This window comes from Scophthalmus maximus, chromosome 16, assembly GCF_022379125.1.
Source record: "Scophthalmus maximus strain ysfricsl-2021 chromosome 16, ASM2237912v1, whole genome shotgun sequence".
Lineage (NCBI taxonomy): Eukaryota > Metazoa > Chordata > Actinopteri > Pleuronectiformes > Scophthalmidae > Scophthalmus > Scophthalmus maximus.
This window is the reverse complement of record NC_061530.1, coordinates 20,596,321-20,615,000: the sequence shown is the minus strand read 5'-3', so window position 1 is coordinate 20,615,000 and position 18,680 is coordinate 20,596,321. Positions and strand designations below refer to the sequence as shown.

The window sequence follows — 18,680 nt, the reverse complement described above, 5'->3', positions numbered from 1 at the left end:
TGCAGTCGACACCGAGAGCATCGCTCACACACACACACACACACACACACACACTGTAAACGAGCGTGCCTTACCTTCCTGCACCGCCTGGAACGGGTTGTTGGGCTCAATGAGCTTAATGGAGTGTGTGATCTTCTCGCTCTGCAGGACGTCGTCGCTCAGACTGAGGTCGGACACGGCGAGCTGGAACACCTCGTCGTCCCGCGCCGCGTTCTCCTCGAATATGGCACCTGGACGGGGAGGAGGACAGAGGAGGAAGGGGATGAGAAGCAGGAGACGACAGTGATGTAGCCGCTTCAAGGACTCGAACCGACAACTGGAGGTTTGACCAGAAGGTTCCTCATGTAAACTTTATTTACAAAGTGCTTTGTGACTGTAAGACTGGACAAACTGTCACGAAGAAAAGAGTTCAGGCTCTTTACGTTAGTCTTCTTTTGCACAGACGAACAACACGATGGACCACGTCGCGGCTCCAGAGGAAGAAAAACTCAAAGACTTGAAACTCCTCCATTATCCTCATGAGCCAAATCAATAAGAGACGACGGATTATGTTTCAAAAGCCGGAGCTCGTTTACACACAAGACGCTGCGGAGACGCACGCGGTGATTGTTCTTTGTTTCTGTCACAGTCAAGCCGCTAATTACGTCGTGGAGTCGAGTCACTGGTGAAATTAACAATCAGCAACTATGGCAACAGTTGCATTCAACTGACGGGGGAAAAAAACTGATTATGCAGAGAGTGTGTTCAGAGAGGAGAGAGATGGAGGAACCATAACTCAGATCTCCATAACAACTTCATCATCATCATCATCAGTTTTAACAACTCTACAGACGAGCAGATCAAAACTTGTTTCACAACATCACGTGATCTGATGTTCGCTCCGCTCGTCACAGATTCTCATCGAGAATTTACACACGTTTAGGTTCAGACGTGGAATCAATCTGCTCTTCATACATCACGTTTTCTTTAAAAAAAAAGAACCGCCCATTTTGCAGGGGGCGGAGAAATGGGCGGTTTGATGGATGAAACTCTGCCGGCTCTGCTCAGGAGATGTGTCATGCACAATTAAGAAAGCCTGGCCTGCCAGTTGGACTTTAATTCAACAGTTCCGTCTGATGAAGTGCGCCCGGCGGCGAGGTCCTGGCGGGGGAGGCGAGGGGGGCGCGGCCTCGCTCCCGGGGCCCCGTCAGATCACCGGTTTTGAAATTGCGAGTCAGTCTGGCGTTTTTTTACATTTCAGAATGAATCTCGCTGCACATGTGGGTTTTATAACTCTTCTGCTGGAGGCTGCAGACTGTCGGAGCCTCCGACTGCAACAAGTTGAACTACTGATGAGAGCCGAGGCAGGAGGAGGAGGCCGACCCTCCGGACCCCCGGACCCCCGGACCCCCGGGTGTTTATTCACTTTCATACGTGCTTTATGATCTCTTTTTCTTTGTCTCCTCCTCGACCGTATGACCAACATCACACTAACCGTCTTCATCAGTTGAGCATCGTCATCAATTTGGAGCTCGACAGAATTCACATTGTTGCGTTACCAGTTAATTTACCTATGAACCTGGCAGGAGTTTTTCTCCCGATGTGATAGTTTTTGTTTGGAGATATGAAAATGTAGAGATTGTGAAGACACTAAAGACAACCTGTCTATTGAATATGAATGATTTTACTTTATTTTGACATTTGTCTGTTCAAGCGACCGACACTTCCTGAAACAAAACACTGTTTCCTGGCGACTCTCAGTTCACGCGGCAGTTTAACATGAACACATGCGACGGTAGAAAAACTATCTGCACACGAGCCGAGACGCGTCGCTCCACTTCATAATATTGATAAAATTAAAATAAATCACGCTTCATTGAAAACCACATGCTGGAATCTGTCGGGGTCAGAGATGATTACAGCTTTGTTGCTAATGAGTCTGCGTGTTCACGTGTGTTCACGCGTGTTCCTATGCAACACACCGGGTGGGAACTTCACACCAGCCGCCCGCCACATGACATCTTCCTTCTTTTTTTGCCAATAATGTAAAAACAATATATATCGTGGCTGAGTTCGTCAGGAGGCCTCCTCCTCCTCCTCCTCCTCCTCGTCCTCCTCGTCCTCCTCTTCCTCCTCTTCCTCCTCTTCCTCCTCCTCTCAGTGTTTCTGACAGGACGTCAACCAGCAGTCTGAGGCTCAGCCTTCCAATATGGCCGCCGGGATAATCGGAGAAAGCGGATGCTCCGACTCGGGGTGTTTAGTAAACCGCCGTGATCTGCGACTCATAAACTCCGGCTTCTCGCCGGACCTTATTTATCTCACAAAAAAGCTTTTTTTATGGAGGCCGTGACTCCAGGTGGACATACTCTCCGATTTTTATTATTATGAGCACCTGCTGCCAGATGGAAATATGAAAATATCCCAAGTTCTTCCAAAAATGAATCTCTCTCATGGATGGATGGGGGGGATTTTATATAGATTTATTTTGGAATAGATTGTCCCCCTGTGTGTGTGTGTGTGTGTGTGTGTGTGTGTGTGTGTGTGTGTTTTAATACAACCTCTGAATACAACGAGCTGTGAGTGAGATGGATGGATGCATCCGTGGTGGAGGAATATTAATATCCTAATACTTTTGGATTCTTATTGTAAATCCTCCGCTGTGAGAACTTCTCCACCGTTGTTAATCAAAACAAAGAATCGATCAATCATCCGATGGATGTGAGATTTGTCAGATTAATAATTCTGGGCTTCATTTTCATGACATAAGTGTTTTTACAGAGATGATTTTTTTTTTAATCATTTTATCAATCATAGTCACAAATATTAAAATAAATAATGTTTTGCAATGTTTTTTTTTATTCTTTAAATGGGCTGATCCATAAATCAGGCTTTGAATTATATATGAACGAAACGTGATGCCATCGTGGAGAAAACACATTTGTTTAGTGATCGAATTCTACAGACGTGAAGAGAAAAAAATTTGTGGATGAAAAACAGCTAAACGTTCAATTCTGGACATTTTAGTCAGAGAGGAAACATGTGAACATGTAATGGAAGCAAAAATCAAAAGAAAGACAGAAATCAGAAGAATTGTCCAACCGGTGTTTACACCTGTGTCTTTTCTTTCAGCACCACGGACAGCGACATGTCTGTGACCCTGGACCAGAAATAAGCTTCTTATAAAGGATGCAAATGAAATAAAAGATGTACGAGCCTTCGTGTGGTTTGTAGAAGAACGAAATGATCCTGTGAATGATGAACCTGAATGTGATCACAGAGCTCATTCACGTTTGTGACGGGTCGTTACAGCCGCGGACACCAAATAAAGAGGAGGTCTGTTTTACACCACATGGTTAAGGGAAGTTAAAGGAGCAGTCCGTCTCCTAGTGACCTCGACGGACACTTCCTGCACACAGGTTCACCGACCTGCCTCCTCTCACCAGATCCATTCCCTGTCACGACTTCATCAGTGGTAATAGAAGGTAAATCACTGGTTGTTAAAACCCACAGGGGAGTGGCCTCCTCCCGTCCTGTGTGTCACAGTGGATTTGAAGGAACACTAACGCTTCTTCGCAGAGTATTTCAATGCCCTCACGAGGTCAAACACTCTGCTACACGCCACGTTTCTTCAATCCACTGAATGAGGCCAAAAGAAATGTGACTTTGCTGCTCTCTGTCCACGCCTGTGTGTGTGTGTGTGTGTGTGTGTGTGTGTGTGTGTGTGTGTGTGTGTGTGTGTGTGTGTGTGTGTGTGTGTGTGTGTGTGTGTGTGTGTGTAAATGGTCTTTGAGACGTGAGGCCTTTTGCATTGTTCCCTAACTCTGTTAGTTTATCTTGTTTTAGTGGCGGCCGCTGTTCATCCGCTCCGCTCCGCCTCCACAGATTGGATTCCTGCAGGTCGAGCATCGCCGTGCCCGAAGCCCGGCGACGGATCGGCGAGGATCTCGTTGCGCTCGCCGCTAACAGGGGGCGCCGTAAATCATCCCTCGTCAGCTGCCTGGCTCATGGGACGGGGGAGGAGGAGGTGATCTCTCCTCCTCTGGCTGCTCATGAAAGGTTCAGAACGAGCCCCCGCCCGCAGGACGCTGCGACCAGAGGATCTTCTGCAGGAGATCAGTCGGTGCGTCAGGATATTTCTTCTGCTATAATTGGTGTCAGGTTGTAATTTGCCTCTGAAACATCACAAACATTTATTTTATTTTAGTTTCACAGGTAATGAGAATCCTCGCCGTCCGTGCTCATGTTAACCGTTTTACCCGCAAAAAAATAAACACTGATATAACCAGCGCGCAGAGCTTCTCTGCAGCTGAATGAAGAATGAAGAGGGAATATCAGACGTTCATCAAGTGGACACGCGCAGTTTGACCTCACGAGCTGATACCATGTCCAGACTGTGCTGCTCCGCTGCCCCCTGGTGGACAAGCAAACGCAATAATGTAGCTTTAAAGCCCCAGTGTGTAATCCTCTTAAGTTTCTGGCGGCATCTGGTGGTAAAGTTGCAAACCGTACAACCAACTGAGCGACCGACAGGGGACACTTTATGGCGGCGCACCGCTGATTCCATTTCCTGTTTCCATCAGCGTCTGAAAGTTCAACGTGAACGCGACGTATTCTGGAGCGTTTAGTTCAACGACCGCATTCAACACGACGTAGAAACATGGAGACTCACACGGAGGTCGGTCCACCTCATGGAACTAGATTTAACTCTTATATGAACACAGCTATGGACAATATATTCAATTTCTGTGAATACGTTCTTCTTAATATTACACAGGTGGAATAACAAGAGCAAGCTCTGTCCTGAGCACGTCATTTCTTTGTCTTAAATATCACTGTCGTGTAGCAGGAAGTTTTCCTTCCCTCTGTCTGAACGTTATCGTCCTGTTGGTTAAGAAGCGGCGAGTCTGTCTATTCCGCTGAAGTCCGTCAAACACGTTCTCTACAAACTTGTGTTGTGGTTCGACGCTCCACATATGAGAACATCGTATCGCCGGTGGAACGTCGCCGACAGTCTGATGACTGATACTTAATTTAAAGGCCAGAATTGATTGGAGCTCCGTTTCCTGCTGTTTGCTGCTGCAGCTCCTGACCTTCCATCAGACGCGCCTGACGCTCGCCAACTAAACACAGCGAGCGCCTGTTTTCCCACTGATTCGCACACGTTCCACCCTCAGAGCCGGGCGGGCGGGACTCATTAGAGGAACCAGCTGCTGTTGTTGCCTGAATGAGAAGAAAACCTGCAGACCGACGGAGCTCCAGCGGCTTTCCCATCAGCCACTTGACGTACACGAGCGCGGTAAGTGGGTCAGAGGACGGAACACGTGGACACAGTTCCACGTTATCAGCTCTTTTACAGATCAGAGTCGGCCGCCACCCTTGCGACACCCACGGCCTGCCACCGCTCCTCTGCGGGGGGGGGGGGGGGGACCAGGAGAGTGGAGGGGACAGACGAACCGGGGGACATGTCACAGACAATAAGGCTGCGACGGGACAGATGCTCAGGCAGAAGAGGGGTTTCAGGGGGCGGAGGCTGGAACACTGTCACATCCCATCTGGGCGCTAACGTCGCGCTGCCAAGTCAGTCAGAGTCAGACTGTCAGTCGGTTCGGGGAAACGAAATCGCAGGCGGCCAATCGCAGCTCAGCTACGAAGATGATGAGGAAGAAGACGACGACGGGGGGTTTGAATCTGGAATCTATTTTTACTATACACGTTGAGGCGTCCCAAAGCTGTGTGGATGTCAACATGAAACCACCCAGTCACCTGGGACGCTCTCGTCAACGGACCGACTCCCGACCAGAGATTCCAGGGTTTTGTTGACGTGAACGACGACTGATGGACTTTTACTCTTCGGTTCATCAAAACAAGAGAAACCATGTGGTTTGTTCAGCCAAAGACTCTCGTTGGCCCCTCTTGGTTTGGATAGTCTCACTATTTGGCACCCCCTCTCCCTCCCCGTTATCTGTAGTATTTACTGTTCTGTGTTCTCCATAATCCTGCAACACTGCTCTCTGTGGAGGTGCAGCATCCGTCCATCTGTCCGTCTTTTCTCCAACGTCCTCTGAAGTGGCCACACAGTGACCCCCCCCCCCACCCCCCTCCTCCTCCTGCACAGCAGGATTTATTTCCCACTGAATGTCATAAAGATAATTCCATAATTAGACGGCCACCATATGAACGAAGACAGAGAGGAGGTCTTAACTGCTCGCATGAACATTCAGCTCCTTCTCTTCTGGAGAGTCGCGTCACGTGACGCAGCAGCTCGTCTTCGTCAGAAGAAGCTCGTTGTTTCACGCAGCTGAGTTCATCTGTGACGGAGATTCAGAGGGTGTGGAGCAACACTCCGTCGCTGGTTGTCTTGTACGAGAAAATCACTTAAAAGTCGTAAGTGTATTGTGTGTTAGCAGAATGCCCCCCCCCCCCCCCCCCCCCCCCCCCCCCGAACCTCACAGGCCACCGCAGTGCTGCCACCGGCCCCGGTTTGATGGACTGAGCTGCAGCAGAAACCCCAAGAATGTGAAATCCTTGGATTATTGTTAACATTATTAACAATATTTTATATCCTCCCTTTTCCCAAACTGAACGGTTCTCACCCTCATCCCCCCCCCCCCCCTCCTCAGAGCTGCGGCATCCGCTCATCTGCGGACGAAGCGCAGCGTCTGAGTGGAATCAGTGCAAATTTTACACACACACACACACACACACAGGGAGCTGGACAAAAAGTGAGCTGACAAATATCTAACAGGACACGAGCTGATGAAGGAGAAGAAAGAGAAAAGACGTGAGCAGAAAGTCGAACCGTCTTCCCTCCTCTTCTTCTCTGCTCTGAGCCAAACTGGCATTTTTTTTTTTTTTTTTTTTAAAGGCTGCGATGTTGTTTCGGAGCCTTAAACAGTCGCCGTTTGTCTCCTCTGTCATCGCCTCCCCTGGCGGAGTTGATTAACATTTCACTCACGTCCAATTCAAAGTTCAGGCTTATAGATGAGGGGTTGGCGAGGGAGAGAGGGATGAGAGGGATGAGAGAGGAGGAGGAGGAGGGGGAAGGGAGGGAGGGATGAAACAAAACCCTCCAAACACCCACATCGAGCCAGTTTCTCCTGCAGCCCCAGGTTCTCTGCGTGTGAATGTGAAATGCACCGACATGAGAGGAGGGAGGGATGGAGGGATGAGGGGAGGATGGAGGGATGGAGGGAGGGATGGATGGATGAGGGGAGGATGGATGGATGGATCGTGCGGCGCAACACTTTGCGGGCACTTCTACCAGGCTGCACTGCGTGCGTCTGAGCCTGGATGCAACAGCCTCCCTCCTTCCCTCTCCTACACGTTCTCCTGGCGCGGATCGGAATGATGATCGTGAGTGAAGTCGGGTCATTTATTTCGCCAGAGATGGATGATTGACAATCAATGTGCGTGCACGAAAAATATTCATAACTCATCTCGAACATCACAAAAATCTGCACAACACGACCACCACGGAGAAGAAGAGGAGGAGGAAGCCCCCGGCTGGTGTCTTACCGATGTGAATGATGGAGTCGGCGCTCACTGTGTTGCATTGCAATATCCACAGGGAATGAAACAACAATATCAGCATTTCCATCTCCAGCTTGAGCCCAAAAGGCGCATCCACGGATCCACCGCGCTGATTTCGGCGGTTTTTTCCCTCCGGTGAATAGCAAATCCAAAATAAGCGTCGGTGCGTAAAAGCAGGAGCAGCAGCCGCGGCAGCAGCAGCGGGAAGAGTGTTGAGTGAAAACACCACCAGCAGCAACAGCAACGATAGAAAATCCAAATCCCAAAGAGCAAACTGTTGGCCGGAGTCGAGAGGAGGAGGGAGGGCGGAGAGAGAGAGAGAAAGCGACGCTTCCAGGGCTCCGGAGAGAAACGAACCCGGGGAACTGAGGAGGGGAGCGGGGGGACGGAGGAGACGAGACACCGGGGGGTTTGTTTCAGAGGTGGAGATCCGCCGGACGAGCAGCTCTGACTCTCTGCCTCCGAGTCTGAGACATAACACACTGCGAACTGCGGAGGAGGAGGAGGAGGAGGAGGAGGAGGAGGGACGCGCGCTCTCTCTCTCCCTCGCTCTCTACCTCGCTCTCTCCTCTCCACCGGCCCACGTGACTGCAGAGCCTCTATCTTACGGCGCCGGGAGCCGGACCGGAGAAAAGAGAGGCGAGGGATGCAGATGGAGAGAGATGGAGGAATGGATGGATGGACGGGAGCCGGTGCGCACAGCGGAGGAGACGACAGGCGGACACGAGGAGCAGATCGTCGGCGCCGGTAACGAACTTTGCGTCAGTCTCGACTTCACGTCTCCTGAAGTTCGTTCGTTCGTTCGGCGTTGATCTGCAGGATCCGTCCCCGCTGCACCGCCGCGTGTCACTGGAGCTGCTGCGCGCACTGGATGGACTCGGTGTTCTGTGGACACGTCGCTCTACTCCACTCGTGCTCGTGCGTAAATTCCAGGCAGCGCTTTGGGTTTTGTTCCAGTTTTCTCGCGGAAAAGGAAGATGTAGCAGCTCTGTGACATGATCCCCACGACCCGGAGGATCGAGTGTGACACCGGCGTTAGGAGGTTGTGGATGACGCGCGGCCACGGACAGGAGTGGGTTCCACGGTGATCTCTCTCTCTGTCTCTCTCTCTCTCTCTCTCTCTCTCTCTCTCTCTCTCTCTCTCTCTCTCTCTCTCTCTCCCCCCCCTCTCCCCCCCTCCTCAGCTCGGACAGACAGAACATTAACCTCCGACATGTGCAACACGTTCGAGCGTGCGGAGGCTGCGGCGTCGCCCCGTGCGTAAAGTCTCCCCACCGGGCTGCGTGGAAAGGATTCCACGAGAAGAGAGGGGGAGAGAGAGCGTCCAAAAAAATAAAGAAGGACAAAAATCAAACAGCGAGGACGAAAAGCGAGTGGTGGTGATAAGAGGGGAGTTATGGGGTGGAGGGAGGGGGAGGCTTGGACACGCTGGTGTCGCGGTACCGGAGCACAGGGGAGGCGATGAAGCCAATAAAGAAGGTTTTCAACTTCTGTTTTCAATAATCTGAAAAGTCTGCAGGTGTAACACTCGGACACGTTTGTCGCCGGACGCCCAGGGACCGGCAGGACGCGCATGTGACGTCATTGACCTCTTCGCGTGATGTCATTCCAGGCGGTGGACCGTGAGAACCGCGGTGGAAGAACGGAGAAGTCAAGATTACTACACTTGACCTTACAATTAAAGGATATTTCTTGCGAATGAATGCGACTCAGAAATGTCTTTTAATTGTTCGGCTAAGTCTAGTTCGACCTAAAGGTGACGAAGATTGGATCGGTGACGGTTTCAGCACCACGCGGGAACCGGACAGCTCCTCTCAGGACTCTACACACATATATATATACACACATATATATACACACACATGTATGTGTGTATATATATATATATATATATATACATACACACATACGTATATATATATACACACACATGTATGTGTATATATATATATATATATATATATATATATATATATATACATATATATATATATATACATATATATATATATACATATATATATACATACATATATATATATATATATACATACATATATATATACATATATATATACATACATATATATATATACATACATATATATATACATACATATATATATACATATATATATATATACATACATATATATATACATACATATATATATACATATATATATATATACATACATATATATATATATATATACATACATATATATATATATATATATATATATATATATATATATATATATATATATATATATACATACATATATATATATACATACATATATATACATACATATATATATATACATACATGTGTGTGTACGGAGGCCCGGGAGTGACAAAGGGCAAAAAGAAATCAAACAATAAATATATTCTACAACAAAGCAGCGGATCCAGTGGAATTGAGTTCAAGTCGATAAATTGAAAGAATTAAAATGAGTTCAAATAGATTTTTTAAACTTCCTTTTCATCAAATCAAATCCAGAAGGATCAGAGGAGCCATCGAAGAAGAAGAGTCAAAGTTTGGGACGAGACGCAACACGCAGAAGAATAAGCTGCTACAAGCCAATGTATTCAAAATATTGAAATATTAATCTTTTATAAAGTCCTCATATTAATTATTGAAGCCACTCTATTATTCATTCCTATCCGTGTAACACCGTGTTGTGTTTGTGACTCGTCAGACGCTGACGTCAGCGGCAGGAGGGAGTTTTATTTTAGTAGAAATTAAATACAGAAGATTTATGGAAGCGCAGTCGCATGTTTTATTAAACGAGGCTTCGTCAGTTCACACAGGGCGAGTCTGTGTTCATGAAGCTGTTTTGAGCTGGTAGAGCCCAGTGGGTTACACCACTGACCTTGGTACAGAAGGCCAGGGTTCGATTCCCGGTCAGTGTTGTTCGACTTTAAGTCTGAACAATCGTGTCACAGCCGAAAAAACGATTGATTGGGACTTGTTGAAAAACACTGATGAGTGCGTTTGGGTTCCACTGCGACCGGTTACCATGACGACGGAGGCCATGACAACACCGTGACTTCGCCCGTCACTCACTCGTTCTCCAACTTCAGGATTATCGACTCTGAAAAACCACTGCGATCAACATCGTGTCGACATCTTCAACACATTCTGATATCGGCCTCATCATCACCAGGGATCGATACACCAACACCAAGTCATATCATCATTAATGCTCATAACCATCTTTACCGATACTGATAGATACGTCAACAATAATTTCAATCGTAACATAAACTGAGTGATGAAGTGTTTTCTACAGTCTGTAGATACATATAGTTTTTGCACTGGACATAATTCTGGATCAGATTTGAATTGGTGCATAATGTGTAAAGATGAAAGTTGGAGCAGCGGTGGAACATCACACCTCCTGCTGGTCACAAGCTGCTACTGCGAAATCTTTGAGACAAACACTGAAGAAGAAAAAAATTATTTACATAGAAAAGAACCATAGAATAAATTCAATAGCTTCATTCAGCAGCTTTCTTTTTATTATTATATTTGGAATATATTGTAGGTATAAGAATATATGAAACATTTAAAACTGTTTATTAATGTCGTTACGGTAGCAGCCATATTTAATCATTGAATGACGATGAATGATTAGTCACTGTCATTTACTGAGTTATGACTTATTCACGAGTGTTAAATCTCATGAAGACGGGACTGACGGTAATGCAGCAATCATAAATCAAATCATTATTATTATTATAGGCACAATAACCAATGTCACAATGATTTGTTATCTGAGTGATGTAACTGTTCATGAACGCAGGATTTTAGTTCTGTTGTTGAAGAGCAGCTGATTACTGGCGAATTCACAGAAAATGTTGCAAACGTTTATTTACAAAAGGTTTGTTATTAATCTTTTTCACGAGCAAATGAAATATTGAAGATCTGAGGTCCCCAAACTTTTCAGCCTTCGACCCACAAAGTAACGGTGCCAGAGACCAGAGCAAAGCAAAAAATACATAAAAATCTATATACTGTATGTTCACATAATGTTTCCACTGATGACGTCGCTAATCTGACATCATCACCTCGGGGGTCGTGAAAGAAAATCAGAAGCGTGATGATTTTGTGTTGAAGCTAAAATGTGGTATTTCTAATCCTTTTGTCTGTCTGTCTCTCCGTCTGTCTGTCTCTCTGTCCGTCTGTCTGTCTCTCTGTCTCTCCGTCCGTCTGTCTGTCTGTCTGTCTGTCTGTCTGTCTCTCCGTCTGTCTGTCTGTCTCTGTCTGTCTCTCTGTCTGTCTGTCTGTCTGTCTCTCTCTCCGTCTGTCTGTCTGTCTGTCTGTCTGTCTGTCTGTCCGTCTCTCTCCGTCTGTCTGTCTGTCTGTCTCTGTCTGTCTGTCTGTCCGTCTCTCTCCGTCTGTCTGTCTGTCTGTCTCTGTCTCTCTGTCTCTCCGTCTGTCTGTCTGTCTGTCTGTCTGCACCTCGTTGACTTTCAGGCCTCGTTTCACAGCCGACGTGTTTGTTTGTTCTGGTCCCAGTTGTTTGTCTGATTCCTGACGAGTCAACTCGTCACATTATTCCGTCTGTGGCTTCACGTTCTCTCACCATCACAGAATTTGAAAACCAGATGATAAAAAAAAAATCATGAAAAAATAAAGTGTCTGTGGGTTTTCAAGCTCCGCCAGACGTGAAAGTTGGACTTCTGTGTGAATAAGATGAGGCGAGTGAAGAAGTGGAGCAGCGACAACAATCCTCCAGCTCTCAATCACTCGGGATCGTGGCTCTAAATGTCTGCGTGGGAATCATCCACTCGACCCGGAGAAAGACTCGGCTCCGTCGCCTCCTCCAGCGTCTGACTCCGGCGCGGATGAAAATCTAATTGCCTCCTCATGTCTCTGGTTTAATGGGCTGTCAGGTAGCATCACCTCACACTCTCTCACCGCTTCACTGTGCGGCTCACATATCGACAGTCACTGACAGTATGAGGCTTGTGTGGCACCACACCACGAAACATCAGTTACACACTCATGTCTTCACAAGGATAAAAAAGACCTATATTCTGTAGAACTTTTCTGATGAGTCGCAGGATATTTGCGGTGATTTTAGTTTTTCAGGTTTCTCAATCTGAATTCAGAAACTATTCTTTAGAATCCCTGTTCCGAGGAGTCGCACTAAAAAAAAAAAAAATGGGAATGATGATGATCAACGATGGTTCTCAATTTCTCAAATGTGTCTTAAAACATTTTGGAGTCCCTCAAGGATCTGTTCTTGGACCTGTAGTATTTTCCATCTATATTTATTAACCATTGGGCTTTTTCATTCATTGTTTTAACATGTGTTATCTGTTACTATACGCAGATGACACTCAGCTCTACGTGTCAGTGGAACAAGACGATCTCTCAGTGATTTCACAACCACGACTTGGACCTGTAGTATTTTCCATTTATATATATGTATATATATACAGTATATTAACCGTTGGGCCTTCTTCATTTATCACTTTAACGTGTGTTATCTGTTACTATACCCAGATGACACTCAGCTCTACGTGTCAGCGGAACAAGACGATCTCTCAGTGATTTCACAACCACGACAACCTGAAAGCAAAACCCTGCACCTACGTCCACGAATAATAAACAACACAGTGAAGCTCCGCCTACAGGACAAACAATCCTACACATGATTGTCTAGTTAACATGGTAGAAATATAAAATAAAACAGGAAGTGGTCCGACAGAAACCTTGTTCCAAGATCTGGATTACGGCTCCTTGATCTGAAACCACACCAAAATTGAACGTGTTGCAGTTTGTTTGTTTTAGATTTCATTTGTCACAATTCATCCATCTGCCTGCTGCTTCTTCCTTCCAAGTTACCACTTGCAAATGGAAAGAAACTAAAAAACATGTTTTTAACCCGACAACTTATTAACTCAACCTTCCTTTGCAGGATGAAAACAACAAGGGATCAGGTGTTTGAGAGGAAATGTCTCCCGCGTGTTTTGCCGTGTGCACAAGGGCAACGGTTCGTGTAGCGGAGATTTGTATAGAAGTGTGAACACAACGACTATATTAAAAACAACTTTACAAACAACGAAGCAATAATGTTGTTGCAGATGAGGCGGAGCTGCAGGAAGATCAGGTCACATCCATCAGCAGCGAGGAAGCTGTCGGAGGGCCGCGTGCAATAGGACGCAGAGCAGGTGTGTGTGTGTGTGTGTGTGTGTGTGTGTGTGTGTGTGTGTGTGTGTGGCTTGATAATAACTATAAATACTCATGTCAAATCTAAAATTAATCACTTTGCGTTCGCGTCAGAAGGGTTTTGATGACGTACCGAGCTCGTCTATTATTAGACAGTCGAGACTCACAGGGCAGCGTGTTGTTCTGCTCTCACATCTTTTTCTCTCTTTCCTTTTCCAGGAACATTTTTCATTTGGTTTTTACTTTGAAGAAAATCTCTTGCCGCCTCGGAGGATCTGTGGAAAAGAACAGAGGCTATTTGGAAGCATGAAGTTTGGGTTGCGGATGGTTTATTCCATGAATCTCTCCGAGAAAATGTTTTTCTCTCTGTGATTCTCGCGGAGGCCTCAGCCTCCTTACTTATTTTAACATAGTGACTTTTAGAAAATGACTGGAAAAAGAAAAGAAGAGTTTCTTCATGGAAACATGTTGAGCGTTTCCATCTGCACCGACACGTTCTCCCTTTGTTTCAATCAGAATTCCATGAGGACGTTCAGACATAACTTGATACATATCTTTTTTTACAGTGTAAAATGGTGAGAAAAACTCACACTAAAGGATTAATGATCATATTTGTTCATGTACACTCACTGCTTATGTATGTATACATGGACTCATTATGCAAACTGCGACATAGACTCTTGTTGTTTCCATGTCAGATCCAGACAGAACAGAAGCTCTGATGAGAGCAGGAAAAAGAAAACTCTCCTTCATTAGACGGACGAGAGAAGAATCTGACAACTCAGAGACTTTGGGCTTTTGTCTCGTCTCTCATTTAAGAGGAGGACCGGAGGATAACGAAGAGCGGCGGCGATGAGAATATCAATTGTGGACGAGGAGAAAAGGGAGAAGAAGGAACGACTGAAAAGAAATGAGATGAGTTTGACATAAAAAAAAAAAAAGAAAAGCTGAACCCGTGTCTGTTCATTAAAGCCGGAGTCTGCTCTCGTCTCCGAGTCACCGCGTCTCGTTCCCCGAAGCCGAGAGCGGGAAAAACCTTCTGCTGTTGCTGTGACCTTTTCAAGTTGACACAACACGTGGAATAGATGGATCTTAACGAGGAAATCAAGTCATTTTTAGGAATGCAAGGGCGCGCGGGCGAGGTCGGCGCCTCATCTCTATTCATGGAATGGAAAAATAAAAAATGAAATATGAACAAAATATGATTGTCCTTGGACTGAAGGCAACAGGTTTGGGCTCAGCTGTCGATGTTCTGAGGCCCAGTCAGGACGTAATGAGGAGCACAGACTTCCACAGTCTACGTGTGGATGAACGGGATTCTGCTGAAAGTTTGTTGGTTTTTTGAATAAATATATTAAGATATGAATGTGTCTGAATATTAACGACTAAAAAAAGCACTTTTTACTCCCATTGAATAATCTTTGCTACAAACTCCGGGAAATGACCTGCATAAGGAAATTACTGATTAAAATCAAACTAAATCTTTGCGAATTAATTTTTTACGGGAACCAATGAGCTTGGAGCTGGAAGAGACGGACATGGTACAGTACGAAGGTGAAAAGTTCAAGATAAGAGGAAAACTATATTTGGATAAAAACGTTTCTACTTCTGACTCGCTGATATTCCAACTGTCTCATCTTTGTACTTCCTGCATCATGTTAGCCACCGTTAGCCTCTGTGGCTCCTGTACGCCGACGGTGATGCAAACATTAGTGTCCATGCTGCCGTTGCCTATAGCGACGAGGACTTAACCGTTTCAATGCCAAATCACACGACTTCCACAATCGGATTTTGGAGGTCAAAGGTCACAGTGACTCAGTGTAATAGAATAAAAATGATAATGTAACGTCGTCCTTTCACTGTCAACTTCACTGTGACATCATAATCTGCTCCACAGACATTCGTTCTACGTCAGTAAACGGTTATTACAAGAGTTCAAGCAGCGAAGTGTCAGTTCACAGCTCAGAGGCGATTGAAAAGGAAATGTAATAAAACATTTTTTTAAAAGTCAGGAAACAAAAAGTGCTGTTAAAAGGTCCGATTAGATGATTAGAAGAAATACGACTCGACGCTGCATCTTGTTTTCTTTTAAAGCCAAGAGAGTTGAGATGAAGTTCCATGAAACACGGAAGGAAGAGGAGGAAGAAGAGGAGGAAGAAGAGGAAGAGGAGGAGGAAGAAGAGGAAGAGGAGGAGGAAGAAGAGGAGGAGGAGGAAGAAGAAGAGGAAGAGGAGGAAGAAGAGGAAGAAGAAGAGGAAGAGGAGGAAGAAGAGGAGGAAGAACAGGAGGAAGAGGAGGAAGAAGAAGAGGAAGAGGGGGAAGAGGAGGAAGAAGAGGAAGAAGAAGAGGAGTAAGAAGAGGAGGAAGAGGGGGAAGAAGAGGAGGAAGAAGAGGAAGAAGAGGAGGAAGAAGAGGAAGAACAGGAGGAAGAGGAAGAAGAAGAGGAGGAAGAAGAGGAAGAGGAGGAGGAAGAAGAGGAAGAAGAAGAGGAAGAGGAGGAAGAGGAGGAGGAAGAAGAGGAAGAGGAGGAAGAAGAGGACGAAGAGGAGGAAGAAGAGGAAGAGGAGGAGGCAGGAGGAAGAGGAGAAAGAAGAGGAAGAAGAAGAGGAGGAGGACGATGCAAGAGTGAAGGAAAAGTCAGACGGAGCAGCTGCGCAGGAGGAACGTGAGGACGAGTCGACACGTCACGGATCAGGACGCTTCGCCCCCGAACAGCAGAAGTTCTGCGCCACAAGGAAACAAAGTTCACGTCCTTCACTTCTCTCCGTCGACACCGGAGCTGCACCAGTTTCCAGTTGTCTCAGGTGAGTCCAGCGAGTCCGCCGACCCCTCAGGTGGAGGTCAGAGGTGAATGATACAATGATGACCGCGCCTCATCTTCCTCTCTGACGTGAAAACACTACACAGGCAGAAACTGCAGAGAATCATCCGTCCATTATCTTTACCGCTTTATCAATTTAGAGTTGAAACTCATCATTCCACATCTCACGTTTCAGACACGAAGAAGCACAACACAAAGAAAAACAAGCAAACATGTTCCCTCGGAGAAGTCTCGGATGATAATCACTGATAATCATCTTCCTCTTTTCTTGTTTTGCCGACTGACACTAAAACAGCAGACGCTGGGATTTAATGCAAAGCGCTAATGGGAATAATGAGAATGTGCGAAGCGCAATGCGCCGCGAGAGAAATGACTATGATCTGCATTAATGTGTTGAAATGACTGGTTTGCATTAAAAGGCCTTTGTGTGCGGCTGCAGAGGTCAGAGGCTCCTCCTCTTCCCCTTCCTCCTCCTCCTCCTCCTCCTCCTCCTCTTCCTCCTTTTCCCCTTCCTCCTCCTCCTCCTCCTCTTCCCCTTCCTCCTCCTCTTCCTCCTCCTTTTCCCCTTCCTCCTCCTCCTCCTCTTCCCCTTCCTCCTCCTCCTCCTCCTCCTCTTCATCCTCCTCCTCGTCCTCCTACTCCTCCTCCTCCTCATCCGTCTCTGTGGGACCAAATCATTTTGTCCAAAGAGGATTTGCACTAAAACAAGGTGTAATCTAGGAGTTGAGGATGAGTTTCTGCTGATGCTTCTCCACACTCGAGCCACACTCAAGGAAGCGAACTCCTCGGGGAGGTTGGTGGAGGTTCATAAATCTCTGTTTGAAACCGAGCGTGTGAGAAACGTAACGAACGAGCACGGAGGAAACTCATTCCCTGATTTGTTCCGAAGCAAAAAGGACTCGAACTTCACCCCCTCGGCTGAGGAGCAGTAAATAAGTAAAATGAAATGGAAAAAAAAGCGCGAGGGAAAGGATGGAAAGGAAAGGTGAATAAACAAAAGGGAACAAACTCACTAAACTGAGGAATAAATCACGGAGCAGCTGCTATCGCTCGCCTCCGAATGTGATTTTCACCCGACAAATAACTTTGAATGTCCTAAAGCCACAGAGGGAGAGGGAGGGAGCGACCATCCATCATGCTCAAGGAGCCGGAGAGGAGGAGAAAATAAGGAAAAGCTGTGAAAAAGGAGCGCACGCAATAAGACGAGGTGCCGGAGGAGAGTGTTGAGGATCGCTCCTCCTCAGGTAAGAAATCTTATAGGTCTCGTTGTCGGCCCGTCCCTGAATCTGTTCTCCCTCCTCCACCGAGGACGTCCACGTCTCGACGCCCAGATTCATGTTTCTATTCACGTTACCACCTTCGAAAAATGATGTCTCCTGGTAAAAGACTGGATATCTAGAACACACTGAAGGAGAACTCTGATTAACAAACTTTGTCCTGTAAAGAACAGGCCTCTGGATCTTCCTTCACATTTGAACTCTTCTGGCAGACAAACAACACGGACACCTGCACAGAGGAGACGTGGCGCCGCCGACAGGCGAGCAAATGAAACGCACCCTTGCCTTGAGTAAAAGTCACATCTCGCAGCTTTGAGGACGTCGGCTGCAGAAGTCCTCGCTCACGTGTTTCGTATGCAGCTGAAAGTTTAACCATTTATATTTCATGCTCAAAAAAAAACAACTTCCAGGACAAAAAGAGCGACGCGAAGCTGTTTGTCACTACGAAGGACGGGGAACAATTTAGAAAACCGCTCTCGTCGTAGCTCACGGGGGAAACGAGCTGCTGAGAATCTAACGCTGCCCACAGGCACATTATACGTCTCATATGGAAAGCCGTGCGTCAAGTTGTTCCTTCCTACAGCCCCCCCCCCCACACCCCCCACAGGTAATAAAACTCACTTTTAATATTGAAAAACGAAGTTGTATCCGCTCTCCTGCCAGACGTTATTAAAGTTTCTTTGCTACAGAGGGAAGAAGATGAAATGAAGAGATATTCAGCAGAAAGCATCTTTCTTCATGATGGACAAAACTAATGAATACACACTCCGCCACTTACGGCCGTCGAACTGCTGCCGTCGTTGGATCAGGGGAAGACAGAGAGGCTCCGTCTGTCGTGACGGGGTGACAGAGATCAACGCTGTTTTCACATCGCCAGAAGACGAGT

At 46.5% G+C, this 18,680-nt stretch overlaps 1 protein-coding gene across 2 annotated transcripts in view; it reads right to left on the bottom strand.

Moving 5' to 3' along the window:
* The window catches only part of grid1b (glutamate receptor, ionotropic, delta 1b), a 250,922-nt gene extending 242,940 nt beyond the window's left edge, over positions 1–7,982 (bottom strand). For both annotated transcript variants that reach the window (XM_035612110.2, XM_047327825.1), the window contains exons 1-2: positions 7,495–7,982; positions 75–230 (exon numbers count right to left, since the gene is read on the bottom strand). In XM_035612110.2, coding sequence (XP_035468003.2) covers positions 75–230; positions 7,495–7,576 — 238 coding nt within the window. In that variant the 5' untranslated portion in view covers positions 7,577–7,982. The remainder of the gene's footprint in view (positions 1–74; positions 231–7,494) is intronic.
* Between the last annotated feature and the right edge of the window lie 10,698 nt (positions 7,983–18,680).